This window comes from Ranitomeya imitator, chromosome 1 (genome assembly GCF_032444005.1).
Source record: "Ranitomeya imitator isolate aRanImi1 chromosome 1, aRanImi1.pri, whole genome shotgun sequence".
Lineage (NCBI taxonomy): Eukaryota > Metazoa > Chordata > Amphibia > Anura > Dendrobatidae > Ranitomeya > Ranitomeya imitator.
Genome location: NC_091282.1, coordinates 634,363,925 through 634,379,079, shown reverse-complemented (window position 1 = coordinate 634,379,079; position 15,155 = coordinate 634,363,925). Strand labels below are relative to the sequence as shown.

The window sequence follows — 15,155 nt, the reverse complement described above, 5'->3', positions numbered from 1 at the left end:
TCCCCTGATTTGCGGCGGGTGCTGCAAAAATTTCAGGCGAATAAACCTGATCGTTGTCCAGCAGAGAAACTGTTCGTCCCTGATAGGTGGACTAATAAACTTATCTCTGAACTTCATTGTTCGGTGTTGGCTGGTCATCCTGGAATCTTTGGTACCAGAGAGTTAGTGGCTAGATCCTTCTGGTGGCCATCTCTGTCACGGGATGTACGTACTTTTGTGCAGTCCTGTGGGATTTGTGCTAGGGCTAAGCCCTGCTGTTCTCATGCCAGTGGGTTGCTTTTGCCCTTGCCGGTCCCAAAGAGGCCTTGGACACATATTTCGATGGATTTCATTTCTGACCTTCCCGTTTCTCAAAAGATGTCAGTCATTTGGGTGGTCTGTGATCGCTTTCCTAAAATGGTCCATCTGGTGCCCTTGGCTAAATTGCCTTCCTCCTCTGATTTGGTACCTTTGTTCCTTCAGCATGTGGTTCGGTTGCATGGCATTCCTGAGAATATTGTTTCTGACAGAGGTTCCCAGTTTGTTTCAAGGTTTTGGCGAGCCTTTTGTGGTAGGATGGGCATTGACCTATCCTTTTCCTCGGCTTTCCATCCTCAGACTAATGGCCAGACCGAACGAACCAATCAGACCTTGGAAACATATCTGAGATGTTTTGTTTCTGCAGACCAGGATGATTGGGTGTCCTTTTTGCCGTTGGCTGAGTTCGCCCTTAATAATCGGGCCAGCTCGGCTACCTTGGTTTCTCCATTTTTTTGCAATTCTGGGTTCCATCCTCGTTTCTCTTCAGGACAGGTTGAGTCTTCGGACTGTCCTGGTGTGGATTCTGTGGTGGATAGGTTGCAGCAGATCTGGACTCAGGTAGTGGACAATTTGACCTTGTCCCAGGAGAAGGCTCAACGTTTCGCTAATCGCAGACGCCGTGTGGGTCCCCGACTTCGTGTTGGGGATCTGGTTTGGTTATCTTCTCGTCATATTCCTATGAAGGTTTCCTCTCCTAAATTTAAACCTCGTTTTATTGGTCCGTATAGGATTTCTGAGGTTCTCAATCCTGTGTCTTTTCGTTTGACCCTCCCAGACTCCTTTTCCATACATAATGTATTCCATAGGTCGTTGTTGCGGAGATACGTGGCACCTATGGTTCCATCTGTTGAGCCTCCTGCCCCGGTTTTGGTGGAGGGGGAATTGGAGTATATTGTGGAGAAGATTTTGGATTCTCGTGTTTCTAGACGGAAACTCCAGTATCTGGTTAAATGGAAGGGTTATGCTCAGGAAGATAATTCCTGGGTTTTTGCCTCTGATGTTCATGCTTCCGATCTTGTTCGTGCCTTTCATGCGGCTCATCCTGGTCGGCCTGGGGGCTCTGGTGAGGGTTCGGTGACCCCTCCTCAAGGGGGGGGTACTGTTGTGAATTCTGTGGCTGAATTCACTCCTGTGGTCACAAGTGGTACTGCAGCTTCTGAGCTTCCTTCCTCAGGTGTTCTGGTGAGCTCGTTAACTGCTTCATTACTTAACTCCGCCTGATGCTGCTATCCTTGCTCCTTGTCAATGTTTCAGTGTTGGATCTGAGCTTCTCCTGATTGTTCCTGTGACCTGCTGCTCTGTATAGCTAAGTGCCTTTTGCTTTTTTGTTGCTTTTTTTCTGTCCAGCTTGTCTTTTGTTTTGCTGGAAGCTCTGAGACGCAAAGGGTGTACCGCCGTGCCGTTAGTTCGGCACGGTGGGTTTTTTTTGCCCCCTTTGCGTGGTTTTGCTTTAGGGTTTTTTGTAGACTGCAAAGTTCGCTTTACTGTCCTCGCTCTGTCCTAGAATATCGGGCCCCACTTTGCTGAATCTATTTCATCCCTACGTTTTGTCTTTTCATCTTACTCACAGTCATTATATGTGGGGGGCTGCCTTTTCCTTTGGGGAATTTCTCTGGGGCAAGTCAGGCCTATTTTTCTATCTTCAGGCTAGCTAGTTTCTTAGGCTGTGCCGAGTTGCCTAGGTAGTTGTTAGGCGCAATCCACAGCCGCTTTTAGTTGTGTTTAGGATAGGATCAGGTGTGCAGTCTACAGAGTTTCCACGTCTCAGAGCTCGTTCTTGTATTTTTGGGTATTTGTCAGATCACTGTGTGCGCTCTGATCGCTAAGCACACTGTGTTTCTGGATTGCCTTCATAACACCTGTCATTAGCAAACATAACAGGACACTGTCACCTGAATTTGGAGGGAACAATCTTCAGCCATGGAGGCGGGGTTTTTGGGTTTTTCATTCACCCTTTCCTTACCCGCTGGCTGCATGCTGGCTGCAATATTGGATTGAAGTTCATTCTTTGTCCTCCGTAGTACATGCCTGCACAAGGCAATCTTGCCTTGCACAGGCGTGTACTATGGAAGACAGAGAATGAACTTCAATCCAATATTGCAGCCAGCATGCAGCCAGCGGGTAAGGAAAGGGTGAATCAAAAACCCAAAAACCCCGCCTCCATGGCTGAAGATTGTTCCCTCCAAATTCAGGTGACAGTGTCCCTTTAAGGATTTGCTTTGCCATAGCCATTATGTACGCCCTACGGTTAGACTGAATAGGGGAGTGAGGATTGTTGGAACATTCCCATGTGGCGGATGTAATGTGTGCCAATATATGGTGGCACAGGATGGACTCACGCTCATTGCCTCTCCTTTTCAGGTTACACCGAAAAAAGCCTTTTTCAACTGCAAAACTCGCTGCCTTGTTTATGCTTTAATCTGTGACTGTCCGTTGATCTACGTGGGACAGACCACGCAGGAATTGCGTAGAAGAACTCAGCAACATTTATCCAATATCGCTATGGCGTCAAGGGATCGTGCAAGGGGCAGGGGCATCTCATCTGTGGCTGCGCATTTTTTGGACTGTCATAATGGAAAGCCAAGGGGGTTAAAGGTCATGGGACTAGAGGGAGTCTTACAGAATATCCGAGGTGGTGATGTGGCAAGAAAATTGCTAAGATGTGAGTCCAAGTGGATTCATAATCTCAACACCCTCACTCCACATGGACTGAATGAGGAATTACTTTTCACTGGCTACTATAAACAACTATAGAATATGTTAATGCTGTTTGTTTACTTTAATTCTTTTTCTGTGACCTATATCTGTACCTCGTTATATATATGTCCAAATACGGATGAACTAGTTTCTATCCGTGAAAACCATGGTTTTCGTAAAGGGTGTATTTGAATTTTTTTTTTTTTCAAGTATTATATATATTTTTGTCTCTTTAACTAATGCTTTTTTGCTATTATATATATGTTCATTATACTTGAAGTGTTATTGTTTATATTTTTCTTTATATATATTTTTTTTCTGTACATAACCTCTTTGAGACCTTTAGTTGGTTTAATATACCCTTGCATACTTTCAGGGCACCCCCCCCCCCTTTTTGAGACTCCACTGTCTGGCCTCTAGATATATGGGTGGTGGGGATCTGCTACGCAATATGGAGATCTCTGTTCCTTCCCACCCCTCTCTCAGTTCCCTCCTTCCCTCCTTCCCCCTCTGGCTTCCTTCGCTGGCATTTACGTCACCGGGCACCCTGCTCGCTGGATGCCCGCCCCTTGCTCTATTTGCGCACTTGCGCGTGCGCACTGAGCTTCGGGCGGCCATCTTGGAACGGGTGGCTCGGCCTTCATGCCTCATACTGCGCAGGCGCCGGCGTGTTGGGGGATGGTGGCGCGGTGTCCTGTCTCTGCCAGGCGCCTGCCTGGACTGCAGTGCGCAGACGCCGCTCTTGGAGCTTGCGCGCTTGCGTCTGGACGGACGCTTTGAGGCGGGGACCCCGGCTCTGCCCTTTCACTGCGCAGGCGCCGGCGTTGTTCTATACTTCCGGTTTCACCTGCACATACCGCGTTCTCGACCCCCCCTGGTCTCCAGCTGTATTGATTTTGCACACCATTATCAAGGTAATTAAACCGTATACTTGGGACACTGCTGATACTGCCCCTGAAGAAGCCAGTTTACTGGCGACACGCGTTGGGCATCTTAGCCCGGTGCCACCCCTGTCTATTGTCATCTTTCATCAGCCCTGATTTATTATGCAGGAACGCTACCTAGGAGGCCTGGTCTATTCACGTCAGGTAGTATAGGATGGGTTATCTGTTTGGCTATTTATAGCTACAGAGGCCCTATTTGCTGGGTTCCATTATATCCCTATATCTCCTATACTTGCAATTTTCCCTGGTAGTGTGTGTGGGGTGACACTGTGGCTTGACCCTATTATGGGCCATGTTTTTCATATTTGCTCTATGCTGCTATTTTAAGTGTTTTTAAACTTTTTTGTGGTGTACTCAAGTGTGTTTCAATAAATTTGTTATATTTTCTTATATATTTTGTGGTGATCCCTTTATCATGCATGCTACTCTTTTTCTTTTGTTGTTGGTCTTAGCTCTTTTGTAGCATGTTATAGGTGATCCCTGACGGTGGTGCCGACCTATATTTTGTTGTGTACACAGGCATACACTTTGCTTGCTGCATTCCTGATATCCATCCTTGACTGGTCCTACACTACTGCTAGGTTATTGTAACTGGACCTACACTATTGCCAGGTTCTTGTGACTGGTGCAACACTACTGCCAGGTCCTCATGACTGATCCTACACTACTGCTAAGTTCTTGTGTCCGGTCCTACAATACTGCGAGGTTCTTGTGACTGTTCCTCAACTTCTGCCAGGTTCTTGTGACTGGTCTTACACTACTGCCAGGTCCTCATGACTTATCCTACACTACTGCCAGGTTCTAGTGACTGGTCCTACACAACTGCCAGGTTCTTGTGACTGGTCTTGCACTACTGTCAGGTTCTTGTGACTGGTTCTACAGTTCTGCCAGGTTCCTGTGACTGGTCCTACAATACTGCCAGGTTCTTGTGACTGGTCCTACACTACTGCCAGGTTCACTTATTCAGTGAGATAGCTACCTGATATCTTACTTATTATAGCATCTGGAGGACAGTCTTTTATTCCCAGTTTATCACAGTCCTGTGTAATAAATTGTTCATAGAAATAATGTGGTGGACTGGAGTCAAGCATTTGTCACCTGCACATAGGAACTCCTTTCTTTTGTTTTCCAGGTCAATTACGGTAACCGGTTCTGGTGGACAAGTGAAACTGGTTTTCTAAGTTATTTTTATCTCATGAGATCACCAGTCCCTGCATTAGTCTTTAGAGGGGTAGAGCACAGAACACAAAATGATTAGTGATGAGCGAGTATACTAGTTGCTCGGGTTTTTCTAGCTGGTTGCTAGGGAACCCCCACATGTAATCAAACTGGCTAATAGCTGTAAATCATTCAGCTGCGGTGATGAAAACTTAATCTCCGAACACTAACAAATACTCAGAACCACCCGAGCGTGCTCGGGAAAACCCGAGCAACGAATACACTCGCTCATCACTAAAAGTGATGAACTACTGCTTAGATCAGTAGCGATCTGACCTCTGGGACCTCCACCAATACTGAGAATAAAGGAACCATTCCACCAATTCAGCATATACATTTCCATGTAGATTTTTTCCACTACATGTAGCTAGGATGCCACTGTCAGATTCTCATCACTGGACGTACACTACTGCTAGGATCTCACGATTGGTCCCACACTATTGCAAGGTTCTCATGACTGGTCCCACACTACTGTCAGGTTCTCGTGACTGGTCTCACATTACTGTCAGGTTCTCCTGACAGGTCCTACACTACTGCAAGGTTCTCATGACTGGCCCCACACTGTTACAAGATTATCATGGCTGGTCTTAAACTACTGCTAGGATCTCATTACTGATCATACACTATTGCAAGGGTCCACTTCCTTTGTCCTGATACCTACTTTCACACCCTGGTGTATTCCTCTGTTACATGTGAGTGAATATTTTGTATGTCTGGAGTTTTCTGTTAACCCTTGTCCCTGTTGCCTTGTTTGTCGGGTTGGTGTACTACAGTGTACAGTAGCACCTCCTCTTCCCTGAGTGGGGGAAGAGAACAGATGGAGGGCTAACTCAGGAAATTAAGCAAAGGCTGAGGCCCTGGCATATTCGCCATCTGAAGTATCCCGGGGAGCAGGCCCAGCTAGGGAGCCTAGTGTTAGGGACAGGGAAGGAACCCCTGGTCCCAGGTCACCCGACAGCTGTGCAGTGACACTTGTGACTTGTCCTACACTATTGCTAAGTCCTTATGACAGACCCTACACTACAGTAATGTGATACATCTTACTTAGTGAGGTGGATTCACAAAAAAATGTGGTAGTGTTTCAGCGGGACAGCAGAGACGGGGATGAAGTGTTGTTTAAGATGTGACGGGTTATAAAGGAGATACAAAACGGGTTTAGCAGAACTGGAACAGCAATGACTGATATAGCAAAGTTGGAACAACAGTAACTGAAATATCAGTTGTACCAATTATGTGTGATGAAGCAGTGCTGGAACAATAAATAGCTGCATAGCAGATTTGTGTCTGCAGTGGTGGCAAAGTGTAACGTCCTGTTGTCGTAGTCAGGTTGAATTGGCTCAAAAGGATAATGTCATCGGTGCTTATTGGGTTGCCCTCCTAGCTCGGTGATCAAAAGACGTGACAAGACCAATCGAAGAGGGGACACGATGTAGCTATTAGTGTAGAACCAGGACAGGTGAGTGATACCAGGTTCCTTCAGGTGCTACACTGCAGGCAAATTTTCATGACATCAACTGCCTGTTCTGTCTTTGCTCATCTTTCTGATAAGGACACTGTGTACACTTAAATCACCATTCACAACAATATGCTCACACACACACACACACACACACACACTCACACACGTAATCACTAATGTACACGGTGATAGGAACTCATACAAAGGCACATATGAGGATAACAAAGAGCAGTATATGGCCAAGAGGGTTTCCCTGAGATCCTTATACATTTCAGTGTCTTGGGCTATGTTCACACTTGTGCTGGAGGCTTTGTTAGCCAAAGGCTTGGGTACAGATTTGTGGTTTCTGTCTATAAGAGAAACCACAATGCAGAAGGGAATGGAGATTAGACAATCAAGGAGGGACACGAATGGCTCACTGTGCAGCTACTCCACTTTTAATATTTTTCTTTTTCAATCTTGAGTCGCAGCACATCAGTGACTTCTCCTGACAATAACAGAATATTATTTCATTCATTAAGGAAAAAGGTGTCAGAACTAACAAATTAAATTTAACATTGAATTAACTGTGGGTTGGGATAACTTGTAACGAGCCTTAGGAACAGTGGTGATGGGAGGAGGCAGATCATCTATATCGGATCTTTCGGCTCGCTGAATCTTTTTCTTTTTGGTACAGTTGGTTCATCCTGACTACAGGAAAGTTCCAAAACCTGAGTCTGCAAGAAAAATATGGAAGTTGTTACCACTGTGCCCCAATTCATAGTGTGAATAGTTCGCTGCCACTGCTTCTTACCGATCTTCCTGCTATAGTCATCTAAATAATTTAATAGATAATACGTATACGGTCAGGGCAGCTCATAATAACGGTGTCACAGGAGCTATGTAATCATCACATCTGCAACTGTGATAGGAAATTCTCTGGCAGTGTCATCATATATACAGGTCGGGTTACTGAGATGGTGACAAAATAAATTCATGTAATCCCTGTTGTATCACAGGACCCAGATGTAAAGAAGTATACCATAAATTTTCATACACTGTATATATGTTTATTTCATGGGGATTACAAGCATGTATGTTCTCTGAAGCAGACCACCATCTTAGGCATACAGTACATATATTGCATCACAAGGACAACAGAAACTCCTTTCTCAGTTGCACATGATAACTAGACAGCTCCCGTCACACAGTTATAATGGATATTAAAGGGAACATTTGTCCCTTTAAATGGTGTCAAGCGTAATAAGACATATAGGCAATTAAATGCTCCTCAGGGAATTTAATTATGCAGACAGCCCCTTCAAAAAAGAAAGATAAACTTGAACCCTAGCACCACCTTTTGGGGTAACAATCCTAAACATAAATATTCATGATCCTTTAACAAAACTTGCTACATACCTTAGGGCACAAAGCCAAACCAAATAACACACTGACTGACATGCGTTTCAAGGTATTGGACCCTTATCAGTGCACAGAAGATCTGATTTGGCTATGTGAGAGGTCTCTGACTGGATTAGAGGGAACGTTTTTCCTTTTGGAGAGTACAAAGCTGATGTATAGAGATTTACATGGCATACAATGTTCCTCTGGAACTTTAAATATGCAAATAACCTTTTCAAAGTGTAAAAAGACTTGTACTTTATCGCCACCTATTGAAGGTAGCAATCCTGAAAGTCAATATTGACCTTTTAAAATACCTCGCTATATGACTTGGGATAATAAGCCAAACCATACACTAAATCCAAAACCATGCACTAAATTTACAGACACTGGTCTCCAGTTTCCATGAAATTCCTCTTATCAACGCAAGTCAGAAATCTACTATGGTTAGATAAAAGCCCTCCAACCTAGGGTTGATCAGGAAACATTTCTCATTTCTCAGATGCTTGCAACTGAGCACAGAAAAAAATCTGACATGCAGCTTAATGGGGAACGATTCTCCTTATGGAGAGAGCTAATCTGGTGTAAGAATACTTATATATCATACAATGCGCCGTTGTGAAATTATTGCACTTAAAGACACTTATTCAAGGATTTTTAACCCTCATTAGTAAGAAGACTTATCATGGGCCATGCAACGATTATCTGCAAATTTAAATATGCAAATAGCCTCTTCAGCGAGGAAGAGAATTTAAACTCTAGCACCCCCATTGGGGTAACAATCCTAAACAACAATATTTACCCTCTGACAGGAGTCATCAAATTTTTTAGGACATACACTGCTGGAAATAAGTATTTGATCCCTTACTGATTTTGTAAGTTTGCCCACTGACAAAGACATGAACAGTCTGTAATTATAGAAGGGTAGGTTAATTTTAACATTGAGAGATAGAATATCAAAAATAAAATTCAGAAAACCACATTGTATAAATTATATAAATTTATTTGCATTTTGCAGTGAGAAATAAGAATTTGATCCCCTACCAACCATTAAGGCTGCCGTCACACTAGCAGTATTTGGTCAGTATTTTACATCAGTATTTGTAAGCCAAAACCAGGAGTGGGTGATAAATACAGAAGTGGTGCATATGTTTCTATTATACTTTACCTCTATTTGTTCCACTCCTGGGTTTGGCTTACAAATACTGATGTAAAATACTGACCAAATACTGCTAGTGTGACAGCAGCCTAAGAGTTCTGGCTCCTACAGACCAGAAAATACAGCATAAGTGAAAATAAAACATAACTTTTACTAATAATAAATGGATAAAAGTCAAAACGAAGTCACCCAAAGTGATATAAAACACATGGGGTAAGGTCTCCACCATGAAACCTAAGAGACCCCCTTTAGGATTCAAAAACTCCGCCTGCAGAGGCACTTGCGGAAAGAAAGCAGACCAAGGTATGGTTCAAACAATAACTGCCAGAAACAAATTTATATGAATAGCAGAGCAAAACTCCATACAATTGGTTGCATGTGAAACAATTATCACTAAATGACAAAGTATGGCACCTATAGAACGGTGTCACTAATAATTGTTAGAGTAAAAATGGAAAAGGAACGATCTCACCGATTCCAAGATGCATGAGCAGGAGCACCAGAAAACCTCTGGTCAGGGAATACTCCGGAGTTTGATGAAAAGAGATGACAATACCCTGTCATTCCCTATGGGGCTATCAGTAAGGGACTGACCACAGGAAGAGTGCAGGGCATGTTGATACAGGGGTAGCTGTGGACTGCCCTTGTATGGGCAGGAGCTCTGGGGATAGCTTACTGAAAGCCTCATGGCGTATCATTGATCATGAGGAAGGTGAGAGATCAGTCTAAGGGCTCATACTCACCTGCGAGAAACTCGGATGAGTCTTGCATGTCAATACCCGGCACTTCACCCGGCACTCAGGAGCGGAGCGTGCGGCTGCATGTATTGCTACGCGGCCGCACGCTCCGCTCCTGAGTGCCGGGTGCAGTGCCGGGTATTCACGTGCGAGACTCATCCAAGTTTCTCACAGGTGAGTATGAGCCCTAAAACAACACATGGGGGAACTTGTTAATGATCTCAAGGCAGCTGGAACCACAGTCACCAAGAAAACCACTAGTAGCACATTACGCCGTAAAGGTTTAAAATCCTGCAGTGCCCACAAGGTCCCCCTGCTCAAGAAGGCACATGTGCAGGCCCGTCTGAAGTTTGCCAATGAACACATGGATGATTCTGTGAGTGATTGGGAGAAGGTGCTGTGGTCAGATGAGACAAAAATTGAGGTCTTTAGCATTAACTCAACTCGCCGTGTTTGCAGGAAGAGAAATGCTGCCTATGACCCAAATACCATCCCCACTGTCAAGCATGGAGGTGGAAACATTATGTTGTGGGGGTGTTTCTCTGCTAAAGGCACAGGACTACTTCATTACATCAATAGGAGAATGGATGGAGCCATGTACCATAAAATCCTGAGTGAAAACCTCTTTCCCTCTGCCAGGACATTAACTCCTTTACTCCCAAGGGTGGTTTGCACGTTAATGACCAGGCCAATTTTTACAATTCTGACCACTGTCCCTTTATGAGGTTATAACTCTGGAACGCTTCAACGGATCCTGGTGATTCTGACACTGTTTTTTCGTGACATATTGTACTTCATGATAGTGGTAAAATTTCATTGATATTACCTGCGTTTATTTGTGAAAAAAACGGCAATTTTGCGAAAATTTGGAAAATGTTGCAATTTTCCAAATTTGAATTTTTATGCCCTTACATCACAGAGTTATGTCACACAAAAAACTTAATAAGTAACATTTCCCACATGTCTACTTTACATCAGCACAATTTTGGAGCCAACATTTTTTTTTGTTAGGGAGTTATAAGGGTTAAAAGTTGACCAGCAATTTCTCATTTTTACAACACCATTTTTTATTTTAGGGACCACATCACATTTGAAGTCATTTTGAGGGGTCTATATGATAGAAACTATTAAAAGATAAATAAAGATGCAAAATATGATGCATCACTAGATTACCATGACAATCCATGAGAGACCTCATATCAGAGGACCCCATCGAACAAATGGTATGGTCAATATTAAAAGATAAATAAAGATGTGAAATATGATGCATCACTAGATTACCATGACAATCCATGAGAGACCTCATATCAAAGGATCCCATCAAACAAATGGTATGGTCAATATTAAAAGATAAATAAAGATGCGAAATATGATGCATCACTAGATTACCATGACAATCCATGAGAGACCTCATGTCAGAGGACCCCATCGAACAAATGGTATGGTCAATATGATAGAAACTAACCAAGTGTGACAGCATTCTAAAAACCGCACCCCTCAAGGTGCTCAAAACCACTGTTAGCGCTGCTGCTCACCTTCGTCGCTCAGCTCCTGGCTCCCGGCGCACTGTTCCTGTTTCCCCTGCTGCGGCTGCTCTCCCTGCTCGCCTTGGCTGCTCTTCTTCTGGGTCCCGATGCACTGTTCTCTTCTCCTCTTTAGCGGCACCAGCTCCTTCTGCCGCTGCCCGTCCCCGCTGTCCTGCTTCCGGGAGGCGGCGCGTTCATCCTCGGCAGGCTCCTCCTCCACTTCCTGCTTCTCACTCTGCTGGAGGAGTCCGGATTCTGCGCAGGCGCGCTGGGTTCATCAGTAGACGCATGTGCACCAGTCCTGGACCTTCTGCTTCCGGATGCTTGGATCCAGAGAGCCTCAGTAGCCAATCCGGGTAAGGCCTACGATATTTCAGGCCACCTCCCCTGCTAAGAGGTGCCTGATTGTCATTAGCTTTTGCTTCTGTCTCCCCCCACTTTCCGCTCCGTGTTTGGCACCCCTGTGCTCTACACTTTGTCTTGCGCTTTTATGTGCCTCCGCTTATCTTGCTCTCTCTCTCTCTCCCTACAGTTTCTCCTCCATCTCAGCTTCCCTACAGTTCAAGTCTGACGTCCATTCTCCGTGTCCGCCGCTGTTGGTCCCACCTTCCTCGTTCCCGAGTCTCTGGTTTTTGTTTTCTTCTTTGTTTCTCCTCCTTCTGAGCCGTCCCTCTTGGTATCTGCTACTGTGGACTGGTGACCTCTGGGCCTGCTCCTGACGGCCCCTGTATAGGGGTTGGTTAACACTAGGTCAGCTCGCCCAGGGGTAGGTCTTTTCCACGTTCCACGATCCAGAGGGTCCACTCTTGTATCTTGCCTCTGATAGCATCACAGTACAATCAGGCCATGGACCCCGCAGGTACCGCGTTTTCTGACCAGAAGGAATTGGCGCACTTGCGCAACAACCAGCCGCGCATTATGTCCTTTATGAAGATCATAGAGTCTCATCTGACTTCGTTACAGGCAGCCGACCCAGTTAATGCTACTCAATTAGCGGGTCTTCAGCCAGAGCTCCTCCAGCAGCGTGATACCGTGATTGCCCTCCGTCTCAGCAGCCTCCACTCAGGTAGTCTCACAAGACTCTAATTCTACTTTTTTGCCCCATCTGCCACCTCACCTTGACAAACCTCCTAGGTTTAGCGGGGATTTCAAACTCTGTAGGGGGTTCCTGAACCAGTGCCGTCTCCACTTCGAGCTTCTTCCCCAACAATACCCCACCGATCGGGCTAAGGTGGCTTTTATAGTGTCCCATTTAGAGGGGGAGGCTTTGGCTTGGATCAATCCCCTGTGGGAGCGGGAGGATCCCATAGTCTCTCAATTGGCATTTTTCCTGGAGACCTTTTGCAGGGTTTTTGATGAGCCCGGACGCTTAGCCTCCATGATGGAATCTCTCTTCAACCTTCAACAAGGCTCTCTAACTGGTGGCCAATATGCCATCCGCTTTCGCACCCTAGCCTCTGAGCTAGGGTGGAACAATGAGGCTTTGGTTGGCACCTTCTGGCTAGGCCTGTCTAGTCGGATAAAGGATAAGCTGGCTGGACGGGATACCCCAACCTCTTTAGAAGATCTCATATCCCTGTCTGCGCGCATTGACCTACGCTTCCAAGAGCGATCTCGTGAGTTCGCTAGAGAGAGGAGGCCTATTCGTTCCACACCATCTGTCCGCAGGTCTGGAAGTCCGCGGCCTTTGATGTCTCCTACTGCATCCGTTCCTGAGCCTATGCAAGTAGATCGTGTCAAGGTGGCGGAGCAACGTCGTCGGGAGAGACGTTCCCAAGGACTCTGTTTCTACTGCGGTAGCGCTTCTCACTTGTTGCAGTCTTGCTCTGAGAGACCGGAAAACTCCTCCGCCTAGGACAGGTAAGAGAGGCCACCTAGGTGTTCCTGATTCCTCTCAACCTTTGTTTCTGTCTGTCATACTAGTTCTTAATCTGAAGCGTTTTTCCGAGGTCGCGTATGTGGATTCCGGCGCGGCAGGCAATTTTATCAGTCTTGAGGTGGTTTGGAGGCTTCGCGTTCCAGTTCTCTCTTTGGACACTCCACGTCTGATTGCCTCCGTAGATGGGAGACCTTTGCAAGACGCCATCACCATGGTTACGGAAGAGGTTGAAATGCAGTTCGGGGCTCTACATCGTGAAAAGATCACTTTTTACGTCCTGCCTAACCTCGCCCATGCTCTGTTGCTTGGGTTACCGTGGCTCCGAGCTCATGAACCTACTCTTGACTGGCGTTCGGGAGACGTGCTTCGTTGGGGATCCACTTGTCAAAAACAATGCTTACAGTCCGTTTGTCCTGTTGTCCCTCCACTGGCGGTTTCTGTTCCCTCCGGATTACCTAATGTTAATGATAAACTTACCTGGAGCAGCCAGTGACAGGCAGCAGCTGCCAAGGCAAACATGATCATGGGGTGCATTAAAAGAGGTCTGGATACACATGATGAGAGCATTATACTGCCTCTGTACAAATCCCTAGTTAGACCGCACATGGAGTACTGTGTCCAGTTTTGGGCACCGGTGCTCAGAAAGGATATAATGGAACTAGAGAGAGTACAAAGGAGGGCAACAAAATTAATAAAGGGGATGGGAGAACTACAATACCCAGATAGATTAGCGAAATTAGGATTATTTAGTCTAGAAAAAAGACGACTGAGGGGCGATCTAATAACCATGTATAAGTATATAAGGGGACAATACAAATATCTCGCTGAGGATCTGTTTATACCAAGGAAGGTGACGGGCACAAGGGGGCATTCTTTGCGTCTGGAGGAGAGAAGGTTTTTCCACCAACATAGAAGAGGATTCTTTACTGTTAGGGCGGTGAGAATCTGGAATTGCTTGCCTGAGGAGGTGGTGATGGCGAACTCAGTCGAGGGGTTCAAGAGAGGCCTGGATGTCTTCCTGGAGCAGAACAATATTGTATCATACAATTAGGTTCTGTAGAAGGACGTAGATCTGGGGATTTATTATGATGGAATATAGGCTGAACTGGATGGACAAATGTCTTTTTTCGGCCTTACTAACTATGTTACTATGTTACTATGTTACCTTCTCCTTACTGGTCCTTCATTGATGTTTTATGTTTTTGATAAGAAAGAAGCTGAGAGTCTTCCTCCACGTCGTTCCTATGATTGCCCGATCGAACTTCTTCCCGGTTCCACACCACCTAGAGGGAGAATTTACCCACTTTCTCCTGCTGAGACCCTGGCAATGTCTGAATACATCCAAGAAAATTTAACTAAAGGATTCATTCGGAGATCTTCACCTGCAGGTGCAGGATTTTTCTTCGTCAAGAAGAAGGACGGTTCGCTTCGTCCTTGCATTGACTACAGAGGTTTGAATAACATCACGGTCAAAAACAAGTACCCTCTACCTCTCATTCCAGAGCTCTTTGATCGGGGTGCTTACAGTCTCGTCCGTATCCGCATCGGTGATGAATGGAAGACCGCCTTTAACACCCGGGACGGTCATTATGAATACTTGGTCATGCCGTTCGGCCTCTGCAATGCTCCCGCAGTCTTCCAAGAATTCGTCAATTACATTTTCCGAGACCTCCTCTACTCCTGTGTTGTGGTGTATTTAGATGACATCTTAGTTTTTTCGGCAGATTTACCGACCCACAGAAGAAGTGTCTGTTTGGCTTTGCAACGTTTGACAGAAAATCGTCTTTATGCTAAGTACGAGAAATGTCACTTCGAGCAAACTTCTCTGCACTTTCTTGGATACATCATCTTGGATT

General features: G+C 45.4%; 1 protein-coding gene across 2 annotated transcripts in view; it reads right to left on the bottom strand.

The window, feature by feature from the left end:
• Positions 1-7,033: 7,033 nt before the first annotated feature.
• Positions 7,034-15,155, bottom strand: part of HORMAD1 (HORMA domain containing 1) — a 206,266-nt gene continuing 198,144 nt past the window's right edge. For both annotated transcript variants that reach the window (XM_069726982.1, XM_069726974.1), the window contains exon 15: positions 7,034-7,334. In XM_069726982.1, coding sequence (XP_069583083.1) covers positions 7,248-7,334 — 87 coding nt within the window. In that variant the 3' untranslated portion in view covers positions 7,034-7,247. The remainder of the gene's footprint in view (positions 7,335-15,155) is intronic.